General features: G+C 41.7%; 1 protein-coding gene across 2 annotated transcripts in view; it reads left to right on the top strand.

The window, feature by feature from the left end:
• Nrx-IV (neurexin-4) overlaps positions 1-14,609 on the top strand; it is an 85,729-nt gene that overhangs the window by 12,471 nt on the left and 58,649 nt on the right. The window contains exon 3 of one of the 2 annotated variants that reach the window (XM_068389500.1): positions 261-457. The exons of the other annotated variant lie outside the window; for it this stretch is intronic. Within the exon in view, the coding sequence (XP_068245601.1) occupies positions 261-457 (197 nt within the window). The remainder of the gene's footprint in view (positions 1-260; positions 458-14,609) is intronic. 2 annotated transcript variants of the gene reach the window in all.

The raw sequence follows: 14,609 nt of genomic DNA, 5'->3' as shown, positions 1-14,609 counted from the left end.
TTTATCACTTTTTCCTTTTTCAAATAGTCACAGGAACTGCAGAGGGAGAATTTTTCCAGAGGTTTCCTATTATTCTTCTTCAACTTTATCTGTATATTCATAGAATCTACTAATTTATCAATTCGTTTTCAGAAATTTTAGATTTAATGCACTGCATAATTCTCTATCTTCCACATGGTAGCGACTGCCCTAAAGTATTTTGGGATTTGTTTTCATTATGATTAAGTCTGAGTTTGGATGTCCATTTGTGCCCCTTCCAGACGACTTAGCTTGGACCGCCTCCCAGAACAACTACTATCAGTATCTAACAGTGGAGTTACCCGATCTGCATAGTATATCCCAGATAGCAACTCAGGGGAAACAAAATACGAGGGAGTATGTCACCGAGTATATGGTGCAATACTCGGATGATGGTGATGTATGGAGGATGTACAAAGGTCCCGCCGGTGACCCAAAGGTAGTCTTAGGTCCCTTTTAAAAGAAACTGTCATGTACTTGGCTGCTGTTATTATATTTTTAGTACTGCATTTTATATTTTACATTTTTCGTTGAAGATTTATCATATATACAGTATGCCCCTTAAGCTACCTTTGTTTTATTTTTATGGTTCACAATTTTGTTATGCAAATGTTGTTTGTATGGAGCACTTATCACTATGTATTATCTTACGTTATCGTAGTTAAGGCTGTGGTAAATATTGTATGCTATTTCCTTTTATGCTGGTAGTGTTAATTTTTGCATGCATGTTTTATTTGATCTTCTATTATTGGTTTTCTTTTATCCTTGCAAGTAGACTTTGTAGTTTTCTCTCATGTTGCAGCTGGTATTCTGATGTGTTATTACTTGAGTGAACAATAAGAAAAAGATATTAGAACACCACTTTTAAAAGACACTTAAGCCAAACGTTGCTTCGAGTACTTTTTATATTGTTAGTTATAAGAGTGCAGTAATTTAAAGTTTAGCCCTCTAAAATTCAACCATTTACAGGCAGTTACTAGTAAGTGATTTCATAATACTGTGCAGTATTTCTTGTTAGATGTAGTGATTATTTTATTTAATTTTCAACATTTGGCATTATATGTAAAGGACTGTCTTATTGGTGGTTTGAATTCTTTATGGACATACTTATAATAAAGGCTTATCAAGTCATAATTATTTGCCAAAATAGTGATAATCTACACATTTTGGTTTCTATATCAAGCCAAAGAATAGTAATTTGTCTTTCAGTGGTATGAAATTCCTCATGAACTGAAAGAAAGTTTCCTTTTGTGTATGGAACCTTCAATTTGGTTGACAACCATTGGAATCAATAATGGTCTTGCATAACTCACAGCATTTACTTAGATCACAGTACTGTCCTCAACTCAAGACAGAGAGAAGGTGGATCATGATGGCCGAGGAACTATTTCCGTGCTCAATATATGCAGTATTTGTTAACAAATCCTGAGGAGGACAGCTTAACCCTTTTACCCCCAAAAAGGACGTACTGGTACGTTTCACAAAAGCCATCCCTTTACCGGTACGTCCTTGCAAAAAAATGCTATACATTTTTTTTTTTTTTCTTATTTTTGATAATTTTTTTGAGAAAATTCAGGCATTTTCCAAGAGAATGAGACCAACCTGACCTCTCTATGACAAAAATTAAGGCTGTTAGAGCAATTTAAAAAATATATATACTGCAAAATGTGCTGGGAAAAAAATAACCCCCTGGGGGTTAAGGGTTGGAAATTTCCAAACAGCCTGGGGGTAAAAGGGTTAACAAATCCTGAGGAGAACAGCTTAAAACACACTAAAACTAAAAACAATCTGGAGGACAGTGTATGTTAAACTGATGTGACGCAGAGATTGAAATTTAAAGTCTGGTTGGTCACTACTTTGCCTCTTGCCACCAACTGCCATTGTGTCTCATTACTGCACTGAGAGGCATGTATCTAAAGTTATTATTAATACAAGCTAAGCTGCAACCTAAGTTTGAAAAGCAGGATGCTATAATCCCAGGGGCTCCAACAGGGAAACCCAGTGCTTGGCTTAATGCCTAAATCCTATATTCAATTCAATTCAATCTAACAGGGAAAAATAGCCCCCTGAGGAAAGGAGATAAAGAAGTAAACTACTGTATATGAAACGTAATGAATGAAGATTATAAAATATCGTAAGATCGGTAACATTAAATAGATCTGTCATATATAGATTATGAAGAGACACTTCAAGATATTGCATATTCTTATTTTCTTAACCCTTTTACCCCCGGGGTATTTGGAAATTTCCAACCCTTAACCCCCAAGGGGTTATTTTTTTCCCAGCACATTTTGCAGTATATTTTTTTTAAATTGCTCTAACAGCCTCAATTTTTGTCATAGAGAGGTCAGGTTGGTCTCATTCTCTTGGAAAATGCCTGAATTTTTTCAAAAAATTATCAAAAATATGAAAAAAAAAAAATTTTAGCATTTTTTTCAAGGACGTACCGGTACGTCCATGGGGGTAAAGGGGTGGGTTTTGTGAAACGTACCAGTACGTCCTTTGGGGGTAAAAGGGTTAATACAAGCTAAGCTGCAACCCAAGTTTGAAAAGCAGGATGCTATAATCCCAGGGGCTCCAACAGGGAAAAATAGCCCCCTGAGGAAAGGAGATGAAACATAATGAATGAAGATTATAAAATATCTTAAGATCGGTAACATTAAATAGATCTGTCATATATAGATTATGAAGAGACACTTCAAGATATTGCATATTCCTATTTTCTTAAAATAGTTGGAGCTTCATTTGTTTTTTTTTTTGCACTTGATTGTTATTTTGGTGTCGCTGAATATCAATTATCATGTACTGAATATTTTTTCTTTGTATCTGTGCATTATGAATGTATACAGTAGCCTATTTGGAAAGATATCAGAGTACTGTATGTTGAATATTTTTAGTTAAGTTTTCCTAAGTAGTTCTAAATCTAAGACTATAATTAGCACCATTTTTTACTTTTAGATTCTATGTTTTGATTTATTTTTTCTTAAGCTTTTAAGGATATACTGTTGCTATATTGATTTTTGTCTTTTCAATAGATGCCAAGACCTGCACTTGTCTTCTTGTTTAAAGTGTTACGCACTGTTCTTTAAAAGTGCATGTTTGTTTAGCCTATGTTGGAATTAGTATTTGCATTATTATTATTCTGGCAATTGTAATCTTTTTAGCAAATAATAAGAATTTAGTTTTCAGGTTCAACCCACTATGATACCTGCTAGTAACTGCTACACTTGTTTTTGTTTTTAGCCAAATATATTTAGCAACGATGATAGCTCGGTATCCATTCGGAATAATCTTTTCAAATGTTGCTACTGCTGTTTTTTCTTCTAGCCAAATATATTTATCAGCGATGATAGCTCAGGATCCAGTTGGAATAAACTTTTCAATTACTGTTACAGTTGTTTTTCTGCTTCTAGTCAAATATATTTATCAGCGATGATAGTTCGGGATCCAGTTGGAATAAATTCTTCTAGTGCTGCTGCAGTTTTTGCTTTGAGCCAAATATATTAAGCAATGATGATAGCTCAGGATCCAGTCAGAATAAACTTTTCAAATGCTACTACAGTTGTTTTTACTTCTAGCCAGATATATTTAGCAGTGATGATAGTTCGGGATCCAGTCGGAATAAATTCTTCTAGTGCTGCTACAGTTTTTACTTCTAGCCAAATATATTTATCAGCGATGATAGTTCGGGACCCAGTTGAAATAAACTTTTCAATTACTGTTACAGTTGTTTTTGTGCTTCTAGTCAAATATATTTATCAGCGATGATAGTTTGGGATCCAGTCGGAATAAATTCTTCTAGTGCTGCTACAGTTTTTGCTTCGAGCCAAATATATTTAGCAATGATGATAGCTCAGGATCCAGTTGAAATAAACTTTTCAAATGCTGCTACAGTTGTTTTTTCTTCTAGCCAAATATATTTAGCAATGATGATAGCTCAGGATCCAGTTGAAATAAACTTTTCAAGTGCTGCTACAGTTGTTTTTTCTTCTAGCCAAATATATTTACCAGCGATTATAGTTCGGGATCCCATCGTAGTAAATTTTTCAAATATAGTACTACTACTGTTGTTTTTATTTCTAGCCAAATATATTTATTTGCTATGATAGTTCTGGATCCAGTCGTCGTAAACTTTTCAAATACAGTCCTGCTACTGTTGTCTTTACTTCTAGCCAAATATATTTATCAGCGACAATAATTTGGGATCCAGACGATCAACTTTTCAGGTGACAGTTGTTGCAATAAGCTTATAAATGTAACTGTCGTTGACTATAGAATAATTTTTTTGGGGGGTACATGTTTGAAAGATGAAGAGAAGAATAAAAATTGTGGGAGGGGCAGAAAGGAAATGTTAGTTTTTAATGACTATGTCTGATATTAGTGTAAGAGCATAAGTGGCATAAAATCTTTATACTGTATTAATTGAGTCTTTCAATCGAGAAACATGCCAAGCACCATTTTTAAAAAGTGTCAGAAATCGCGATTGAAAATTGCCAATTTTAAATATTTAACTTAGCCGGTGAATATATAATAGCTGCAACTCTGTTGCTCGACAGACACATACATAAAAACTCGCCAGCGATCGCTATACAGGTTGCGGGTGTGCCCACCAGCGCCAACTGTCGGCCAGATACCACTCTCGATGTAAACAAAACCTTCAATTTCTTCTCTGTCGACGTGTCGACAAGACGTACTTTACTCGCTGTTGAACCTGGAGTTTTTCCCATCATATTTGGTGAAGTACTTTATTTTGGTTTGAGCTTTCGCAGTATAGGTGTTTTTCTTCAAATAAATCCTTGAACTCTTTTTTGAATCGGATTAATTGTTGATGACTTAGATCGTTTTTTGGAATTTTCCCTTGACTAATTCAAAATGGCTGACCCTTCTCAAGTTCCCAAGTTTCGAAAGTGTAATGCTAGGGACTGTCATAGGCGTCTTCCAAAGGCTTCTCTCGACCCTCACACTGTTTGTTCCAATTGTCGGGGTAAAACCTGTCAATTGGAAGATCGGTGTGAGGAATGCGTGGGCCTTTCGGAATTCGATTTTATCGAATTTGATAAATATACACGCAGACTAGAGAGAGATAGGGTAAGGAGAAGTTCTTCTAGGTCGGTAGATTTTTCCTCTCCACATGCCCCTGAACCTATTCCTTCCCCTGTAGTGGTTGTTCCTAACCCCCCTCCTAGCACTCAGGAACCGTCTATGGCAGACATGATGCGTGCTATTCATGCCTTGGGGGAGAGAGTTGAGGCTTTAGCAAGTGACCGAAATCAACTCATGGCGGACGTAAAGGAACTCAAGTGCCAAAGTGCCACGAAGGATAGTGTCAAAGTGCCTAGTGTTACGCAAAGTGTTGTGAACAGTGTTGCGACCGAGGGTTCGTCTGTTCGTGCCTGTCGTCCACCTAGTCCGGGACCTCTTGCAAGCTCCCAAGCCCAGGGGAGAAGCAATGTCGTACGACTCATGGGTTCGAGAGGCCTTGATCAGCGAACAGACGTTCCCTCTAAGGTATCAGGCGTATCTCTCCAAGATCGCCCCTACCTAAGTAACACGAGAGAGCCCATTTTTACCTCGTCGTCCGAAGGTGTTTCACGTAAGAAACCTTGGACCAAGGTCTCCAGACCTTTAAAGCGTAAGTCGGTCCCTTCAGGACAAGTCCAACGTCCCGGATGTAGCCACTGGGACAGTTCGGACCCGTTGCCGTCATCTGATGACGGCTCGCCGCCTAAGAGAGGCAAAGTTGTGCCGTCTCATTCGCTAACCCCGTCTGTTACCGCACCTGCTTCCGTAGACCCTAAATGGGTGTTACTGCAAGACATGCAGTCTAAGCTTGCGTCCTTGATGGAGGACTACAACGCTGAGAAGGTTACCGTTGAACCTACTGGCCATCAGCCATCCAAGCGTTCTGTTGTGCGTCCTGTTGACGTGGAAGTAGCTTTCTCGCGTCAACCAGTTGGGGTGGTACCTCCACTGATGCGACCCAGTGTGGATTTCCAGCCGCACATTGACGTTAGGCAACGCACTGATGCGATTAGTGACGTTCAGGACGTTCATCAACCATCAGAGGTGACTTGTTTTGACGCGGTGCGTCAACCTCCGCAACCCAGTATGGTGTTGACTGCACAACCCAGACGGTCTAAACAGTCTCGGGTGGATGCTGTGCGTCCTCGCGCACCTGTTGTTGTGGACAGTTCCCAGACTGTTCAGCAGTTCCAGGACGCTGCGTCCGGCTCCGTCACGTATGCACTAGTGCGACCGGACTCTGCGAGTCAACCGTTGCCTACACCTTTGCCGTTTTCTCATCAGTTATCGGATGAGGAACTGTCAGATGAGGACGTTGCTGAACCACAGCCTGAGGATCAGCCTTCAGAACTAGATGAGCCTAAAGCAGTTCAACCATCCTTGGACTTTAGAAAAGTCATGGCTGTTTTTAAAGAGTTGTTCCCTGATCACTTTATTTCTGTGGCTCCTCGTTCGCCGCCGTCAGAGTTTGTCTTAGGCGTTCCTGCTACCATGCCTGCCTTTACTAAACTCGTTCTCTCTCGCTCATCCAAGAGAGCTTTACGGCTGTTAGGCGATTGGTTAGAGACCAAGAGGAGTTTAGGGAAGACGGCATTTGCCTTCCCCCCATCTAAACTCTCGTCTAGATCGAGCGTCTGGTATGCCACGGGAGAAGTTCTCGGCTTGAGAGTTCCTGCCTCTGCCCAGGGCGACTTCTCAAGTCTTGTAGACTCTCCCCGCCGCCTTGCCATGAGACGCTCGAAGATTTGTTGGTCACCCTCGGACCTGGACCACCTTCTTAAAGGCATATTTAGGGCGTTTGAAGTCTTTAACTTCCTGGACTGGTGTTTAGGAGCCCTGAGTAGGAAAATCTCTTCTGCCGATAGGGATGTTTCCTTACTTATTATGTCCTGCATGGACAAGGCCGTCCGTGATGGGTCCAACGAGCTGGCCGCTTCATTCACGTCCGGAGTCCTTAAGAAACGAGAGTCTCTGTGCTCTTTTCTGTCAGCAGGAGTGACGCCATGTCAAAGATCTGAGCTACTCTTTGCGCCCTTGTCTAAGTGCTTGTTTCCTGAAGTCTTGGTTAAGGAAATTGCCTTGTCTTTAGTGCAGAAGGACACCCACGATCTAGTTGCGTCCTCAGCTCGCAAAGCTCCCCCTTTGCCTGCCTTGTCTGCTAGACCTAGGATAGACACTCCAGCGTCCAGGTTTATCCCGCCCTTTCGTGGCAGAGCCTCCAGCAGGGGAGGTGCTCGTGCCGAAGGGAAGAGAGGGAAGAGGAAAGGATCCAAGTCCTCTAAGAGCAGAGTCTGACTGCCCGCAACTTCAGACAGCAGTAGGTGCCAGACTCAAGAACTTCTGGCAAGCCTGGGAGAAGAGAGGCGCAGATCAACAGTCTGTGAGGTTGCTCAGAGAGGGGTACAAAATCCCTTTTGTACGCAGACCTCCTCTAGCGACGTCCCCCATCGATCTCTCTCCCAGGTACCGAGAGGAAGAAAAGAGACAAGCCCGGAAACTGGAAGTGTCTCTTTTGCTAGAGAAGGGAGCGGTGGTCAAAGTCTCGGACCTTCAATCACCGGGGTTTTACAACCGTCTCTTCCTAGTATCAAAGAAGACAGGAGGTTGGAGACCGGTGCTAGACGTCAGTGCTCTGAATGTCTTTGTCACAAAGACGAAGTTTACCATGGAGACCACAAAGTCAGTCCTAGCAGCGGTCAGAAAGGAAGACTGGATGGTCTCTCTAGACCTAAGGGACGCCTACTTCCACATCCCCATTCACTCAGACTCCCAACCTTTTCTGAGATTCGTCTTCGACGATGTGGTGTACCAGTTTCGGGCCCTGTGCTTTGGCCTAAGCACAGCTCCTCTCGTGTTTACGAGGCTTATGAGGAATGTGGCAAAATTCCTCCATTTATCGGACATCCGAGCCTCCCTTTATTTGGACGACTGGGTTCTCAGAGCCTCTTCCAGTCATCGCTGTCTGAAGGATCTCAATTGGACTCTAGATCTGACCAAGGAATTGGGACTCCTAGTCAACTTGGAAAAGTCACAGCTGGTCCCATCCCAAACTATTCTGTATTTAGGGATGGAGATTCACAGTCAAGTTTTTCGGGCTTTTCTGTCGGCCCCCAGAATAAGTCAAGCCCTGCTCTCCATCCAGAAGATGCTGAAGAAAGAACGCTGCTCAGTCAGGCTTTGGATGAGTCTGGTAGGAACGCTGTCATCCCTGGAGCAATTTGTCTCGCTAGGAAGGCTACACTTCCGACCTCTTCAATTCCACCTGGCTTTTCACTGGAAAAAGGACAAGACGCTAGAAGCGGTCTCGATCCCGGTTTCCGAAAAGATCAAGTCTTGTCTGACTTGGTGGAAGGTCAATATCAGCCTACGAGAGGGCCTTCCCCTGGTAGTTCAGAAACCCAACCACGTTCTCTTCTCGGACGCATCGGACTTGGGCTGGGGCGCGACGCTGGACGGTCGGGAATGCTCAGGTCTGTGGAACTCGAGTCAGAGGAGCATGCATATCAACAGCAAGGAGCTTTTGGCGGTTCATCTGGCCTTGATAAGCTTCGAGAATCTCCTTCGTGGCAAGGTGGTGGAGGTCAACTCGGACAACACCACGGCCTTGGCGTACATTTCCAAACAGGGAGGTACCCACTCACTGACTCTGTACGAGATCGCAAGGGACCTGCTCATCTGGTCAAAAGATCGAGGCATCTCCCTAGTAACGAGGTTCATCCAGGGCGACTTGAACGTCCTAGCAGATTGTCTCAGTCGGAAAGGTCAAGTAATTCCAACCGAATGGACCCTCCACAAGGATGTGTGCAAGAGACTTTGGGCGACTTGGGGTCAACCCACCATAGATCTCTTTGCAACCTCGCTGACCAAGAGGCTTCCAATCTATTGCTCTCCAGTCCCAGACCCAGCAGCAATACATACAGATGCCTTCCTCCTAGATTGGTCACATCTAGATCTTTACGCATTCCCACCATTCAAGATTGTCAACAAGGTACTGCAGAAATTCGCCTCTCACGAAGGGACAAGGTTGACGTTAGTTGCTCCCCTCTGGCCCGCGAGAGAATGGTTCACCGAGGTACTTCGATGGCTAGTAGACGTTCCCAGAAGTCTTCCTCTAAGAGTAGACCTTCTACGTCAGCCACACGTAAAGAAGGTACACCAAAGCCTCCACGCTCTTCGTCTGACTGCCTTCAGACTATCGAAAGACTCTCGAGAGCTAGAGGCTTTTCGAAGGAGGCAGCCAGTGCGATTGCCAGAGCAAGGAGAGCGTCTACCATTAGAGTTTACCAATCGAAGTGGGAAGTCTTCCGAGACTGGTGCAAGTCAGTTTCTGTATCCTCGACCAGTACCTCTGTAGCCCAAATAGCTGATTTTCTCTTATACCTGAGAAAAGTACGATCCCTTTCAGCTCCTACTATCAAGGGCTACAGAAGCATGTTGGCCTCGGTCTTCCGGCATAGAGGCTTAGATCTTTCCAACAATAAAGATCTGCAAGACCTCCTTAAGTCTTTTGAGACCTCTAAGGAACGTCGTTTGGTTACACCTGGGTGGAATTTAGACGTGGTCCTAAGATTCCTCATGTCAGACAGGTTTGAGCCTTTACATTCAGCCTCCCTGAAAGATCTCACTCTTAAGACTCTTTTCCTGGTATGCTTAGCCTCGGCTAAAAGAGTCAGTGAGCTTCATGCCTTCAGCAAGAACATCGGGTTTTCGTCAGAAAAAGCTACTTGTTCCTTGCAGCTTGGTTTCCTAGCCAAAAATGAGCTTCCTTCTCGTCCTTGGCCTAAATCTTTCGATATTCCTAGCTTATCGGAGATCGTAGGCAATGAACTAGAAAGAGTATTATGCCCTGTTAGAGCTCTTAAGTTCTACTTAGCTCGTACTAAACCTTTACGTGGCCAATCTGAAGCGTTATGGTGTTCGGTTAAGAAACCATCCTTGCCTATGTCAAAGAATGCTTTGTCATATTTTATCAGATTGTTAATACGAGAAGCTCATTCACACTTGAGTGAGGAAGACCGATCTTTGCTTAAGGTTAAGACGCACGAGGTTAGAGCTGTAGCAACTTCCGTGGCCTTTAAGCAAAATAGATCTCTGCAAAGTATCATGGACGCAACCTATTGGAGAAGCAAGTCAGTGTTCGCGTCATTTTACTTGAAAGATGTCCAGTCTCTTTACGAGAACTGCTACACACTGGGACCATTCGTAGCAGCGAGTGCAGTAGTGGGTGAGGGCTCAACCACTACAATTCCCTAATTCCATATCCTTTTAATCTGTCTCTTGAAATGTTTTAATGTTGTTTTTATGGGTTGTCCGGAAGGCTAAGAAGCCTTTCGCATCCTGGTTGATTTGGCGGGTGGTCAAAGTCATTTCTTGAGAGCGCCCAGATTAGGGGTTTGATGAGGTCCTGTTGTATGGGTTGCAGCCCTTGATACTTCAGCTCCTGGGAGTCTGTCAGCATCCTAAGAGGATCGCTGGGCTCCGTAAGGAAGACGTACTTACAAGGCAGAGTAATCGTCTAAGTCGACTTCCTTACCAGGTACCTATTTATTTTGGTTTTGTTATATTGATAACTGTCAAAATGAAATAAAAAACTCTTAGCTTATACGATGTAAACATATTTAACTCTGGTCTCTACCCACCTCCTTGGGTGTGAATCAGCTATTATATATTCACCGGCTAAGTTAAATATTTAAAAATGATATTTTAATTATAAAATAAATTTTTGAATATACTTACCCGGTGAATATATAAATTAAACGACCCTCCCTTCCTCCCCAATAGAGACGCAGTGGGATGAGAAGAAATTGAAGGTTTTGTTTACATCGAGAGTGGTATCTGGCCGACAGTTGGCGCTGGTGGGCACACCCGCAACCTGTATAGCGATCGCTGGCGAGTTTTTATGTATGTGTCTGTCGAGCAACAGAGTTGCAGCTATTATATATTCACCGGGTAAGTATATTCAAAAATTTATTTTATAATTAAAATATCATTTTTCAAATTATTTATATTATTATTATCATTATTATTATCATTATTATCAATATAATAATAATAATAATTATTATTATTATTATTTTTATTATTATTATTATTTTTCAATCGTGATTTCTGACACTTTAAAAATGGCGCTTGGCATGTTTCTCGATTGAAAGACTCAATTCATTCCATATAAAATTTATATGTAGGGATTACTCAGTACTATTCTATTTCCATGAAATTTACTTTTTTATAAATGTTGGACCTTTTTTTTTATACATTATTTGTGTTTTTATGGCGAGTGACTCGGATTCCTTTTAAAATGTTGTCGCTTGGCTTCAGGTTAGTTTATGTCTTTGCTCTGCAGTCTTTTGTCTGAAATTTTCTAGAGAAAATGTGTGTGGAAGAATATGATGATAATAATATATCTCTATAGTGTGAACAAACTTTAGCTGAAGAGTATATATTAAAATTTTTTAATTACTCTCCTGGTAAGGATCAAATGGGAAAAAAATATATCTTTATGAATATTAAAAAGGTAGGCCTATTTGGGCAGTTTTAAAAATCTAAATGTTTCTTATATATAAAATATGGAAGATATGTTAAATTTAATTTTCTCCAACCGTTCCATTGGCCTACATTCATGGTCGTGAGGAATCTCCGATACTCCCCTCTTAATTTAAAAACAGATCTTCTGATGGCAAGAGAGCTGTCCTGCTCATGCTCCTTTGGAAATCCTAGGCTCCGCGCTGATAAAAACCTGGCTTCTCATTTGGAAACTTTATGAACACAGGGTCTGTAATGGTAGACTTAGCTAATTTTAGCTTTTTCATCATTACAGATAACTTTTCTTTATTCCACATTAGGTTATTCTCATTTTATTATTTCTTCAGTATTTGTTTGTACATACATATACCAAAGGCACTTCCCCCAATTTTGGGGGGTAGCCGACATCAACAAATGAAGCAAAACATAAAAGGGGACCTCTACTCTCTACGTTCCTCCCAGCCTGACAAGGGACTCAACCGAGTTCAGCTGGTACTGCTAGGGTGCCACAGCCTACCCTCCCACATTATCCACCACAGATGAAGCTTCATAATGCTGAATCCCCTACTGCTGCTACCTCCGCGGTCATCTAAGGCACCGGAGGAAGCAGCAGGGCCTACCGGAACTGCGTCACAATGTTTGTGCTTTCAGAATAATTGTGAATCACAAGGAATCACCAGATTCTAGGTGTAAACTTTCACCAACTCTCAAGGTGGTTGAGAACTTGGTCTGTCCTTTAGGATAGTATTTCACTTAAATGTTTTGAAATGCCGGTCATGAATGGCAGAGGTAAGGGACAGGGACATTGCTTTACTGAGCAGGACAATGCCCTAAAGACTGACCATATATACATATGATCAGCGCCCAAGCCCCCTCTCCACCCAAGCTAGGACCAAGGTGGGCCAGGCAATGGCTGCTGATGACTCAGCAGGTAGATCTATGTTCCCCCAAACCCCCCAATCCTTATCTCACAAGGATGGTGAGTTTGTAGCTACCAAAGAAACTAATGAGTTTGAGCGGAACTCAAACCCCAGTCTGGCGTTCATCAGTCAGGGACGTTACCACATCGTCCACCACAACTTGCGGTAGAAAAAATATTTTTATTGTAGTTTGCAATTGATTTAAGAAAATTCTGCTTTTGCTTGGTAGGTGTAGTGTTTTCAAGGTTCCTTGTGCAATTGGTATTCAGTCATCATCATCGTCTCCTCCTCCTATGCCTATTGACGCAAAGAGCCTCGGTTAGGTTTCGCCAGTCATCTCTATCTTGAGCTTATAAATCAATACTTCTCCATTCATCATCTCCTACTTCATGCTTCATAGTCCTCACCCATGTAGGCTTGGGTCTTCCAACTCTTCTAGTGCCTTGTGGAGCTCAGTTGAAAGTTGGTGAACTAATCTCTCTTGGGGAGGGCAAAGTAACCAACCCGGTTCTCTTAGCGTACATGAACGTGCAAGTGAAGTTTGTGGGTGGCATACTATTTTGTCACCATAAGGGTCAATGTCTGAAGTTTTCTCCAAAATAATCTTCCAGCTTTGTGTTAGGGTAATTTTCTGGGTTCTTACCTTTATCGTTTTATCAATATTAGTTTGATCTTCACTTGATCCTTTTGTTATAAGAAGTCTACTGAAGATGGAAGATCTTTATTTGCGATATTTGATTATTTTATTTCAGAGAAATCTTAACCTATTGAGAGGTGAAAGTGTTCTGGTGATATAGTTTCATATCGGAATTTCTATATTTTTGTTCTCTATTTTTCCTTGCTTCTTTGGCCATGCTCAGTATAAAATTTAGAAGCATTTTGTGTGGCTAGGTACAAGAAATTTTTATTGATAGAATTTTTTTGCAAAGTATTCATCATAGAATTTGAATGTTGCTCCTTCGGACAGGTGATTTTTATTATATATACCGCATGTTATTTATTTGATTAGTACTGCTCTGTGTGCAATTAACTTTTGGAAGCTCTTGTTTCTATTGGCCACACATATCTTGCAGGGTTAGTTTTGATTGGATTTAGGGGCATGATTCATCTGCTGGCAATTGATGTATGACAAGTTATATAACTTTGCCTGTGGCTTTCCATTATGAGTGGGTGGTATCCAGACCCGTTCATTATGATTGCTTCTGCTAAGGTTATTTTATTAAGCTGAGCTTGTCATTAGATTTAAGGCTGCTCTTATGCTGGAGATTTCTTGAAAGATCATCTACTTCATGCATTTTTAGGGAGAGTAGTAACCCTGCGACCAGCAGCTTATTGGTGCACAACACAACCCATATCCAAGAATAAGTTTTCCCTTTTTCTTGTCAACTATGAGATTCTCAGATGTGCACAGCCTCCAGTATTGACTATATACTCATGACATTGGTATGTGAAAGATTGGCTGCTCCCTTTGACCCATGTTACTTATTCTGGGAGCATGCTAGAAATAGGAATGAATGGCGAGCGATTGTGATGCAGTTCTGGTAGGCCCTGCTGCTGCCTCCGATGCCTTAGATGACCGCGGAGGTAGCAGCAGTAGGGGATTCAGCATTATGAAGCTTCATCTGTGGTGGATAATGTGGGAGGGTGGGCTGTGGCACCCTAGCAGTACCAGCTGAACTCGGTTGAGTCCTTGGTTAGGCTGAAGGAACGTAGAGAGTAGAGGTCCCCTTTTTTGTTTTGTTTCATTTGTTGATGTCGGCTACCCCCCAAAATTGGGGGAAGTGCCTTAGTATATGTATGTATGTACTTATTCTGGGAAATCAACTGCTGCATTGTAATTGTTCAGTGGTTACTTCCACTTCACAAGGGTATAAGAGACTCTAGCTATGGTAAGAAGCTCTTTTAGGAGATGGGCACTCCAAAATCAAACCATTATTCTCTAATCTTACTGCCATAGCCTCTGTACCATGGTCCTCCACTATCTTGGGTTACAGTTCTCTTGCTTGAGGGTACACTTACACCCACTATTCTATGTTTCTTTATTTCCTCTCCTCCCTAGGCTATTTCCCCTGTTGGAGCCTTTGGGCTTATAGCATCCTGCTTTTCCAACTAGTGTTGTGGCTTAGC

The sequence above is a fragment of the Palaemon carinicauda genome, chromosome 16 (assembly GCF_036898095.1).
Source record: "Palaemon carinicauda isolate YSFRI2023 chromosome 16, ASM3689809v2, whole genome shotgun sequence".
Lineage (NCBI taxonomy): Eukaryota > Metazoa > Arthropoda > Malacostraca > Decapoda > Palaemonidae > Palaemon > Palaemon carinicauda.
Note: the sequence above shows the minus strand (reverse complement) of the source record. Positions and strands in the feature narration are given on the sequence as shown.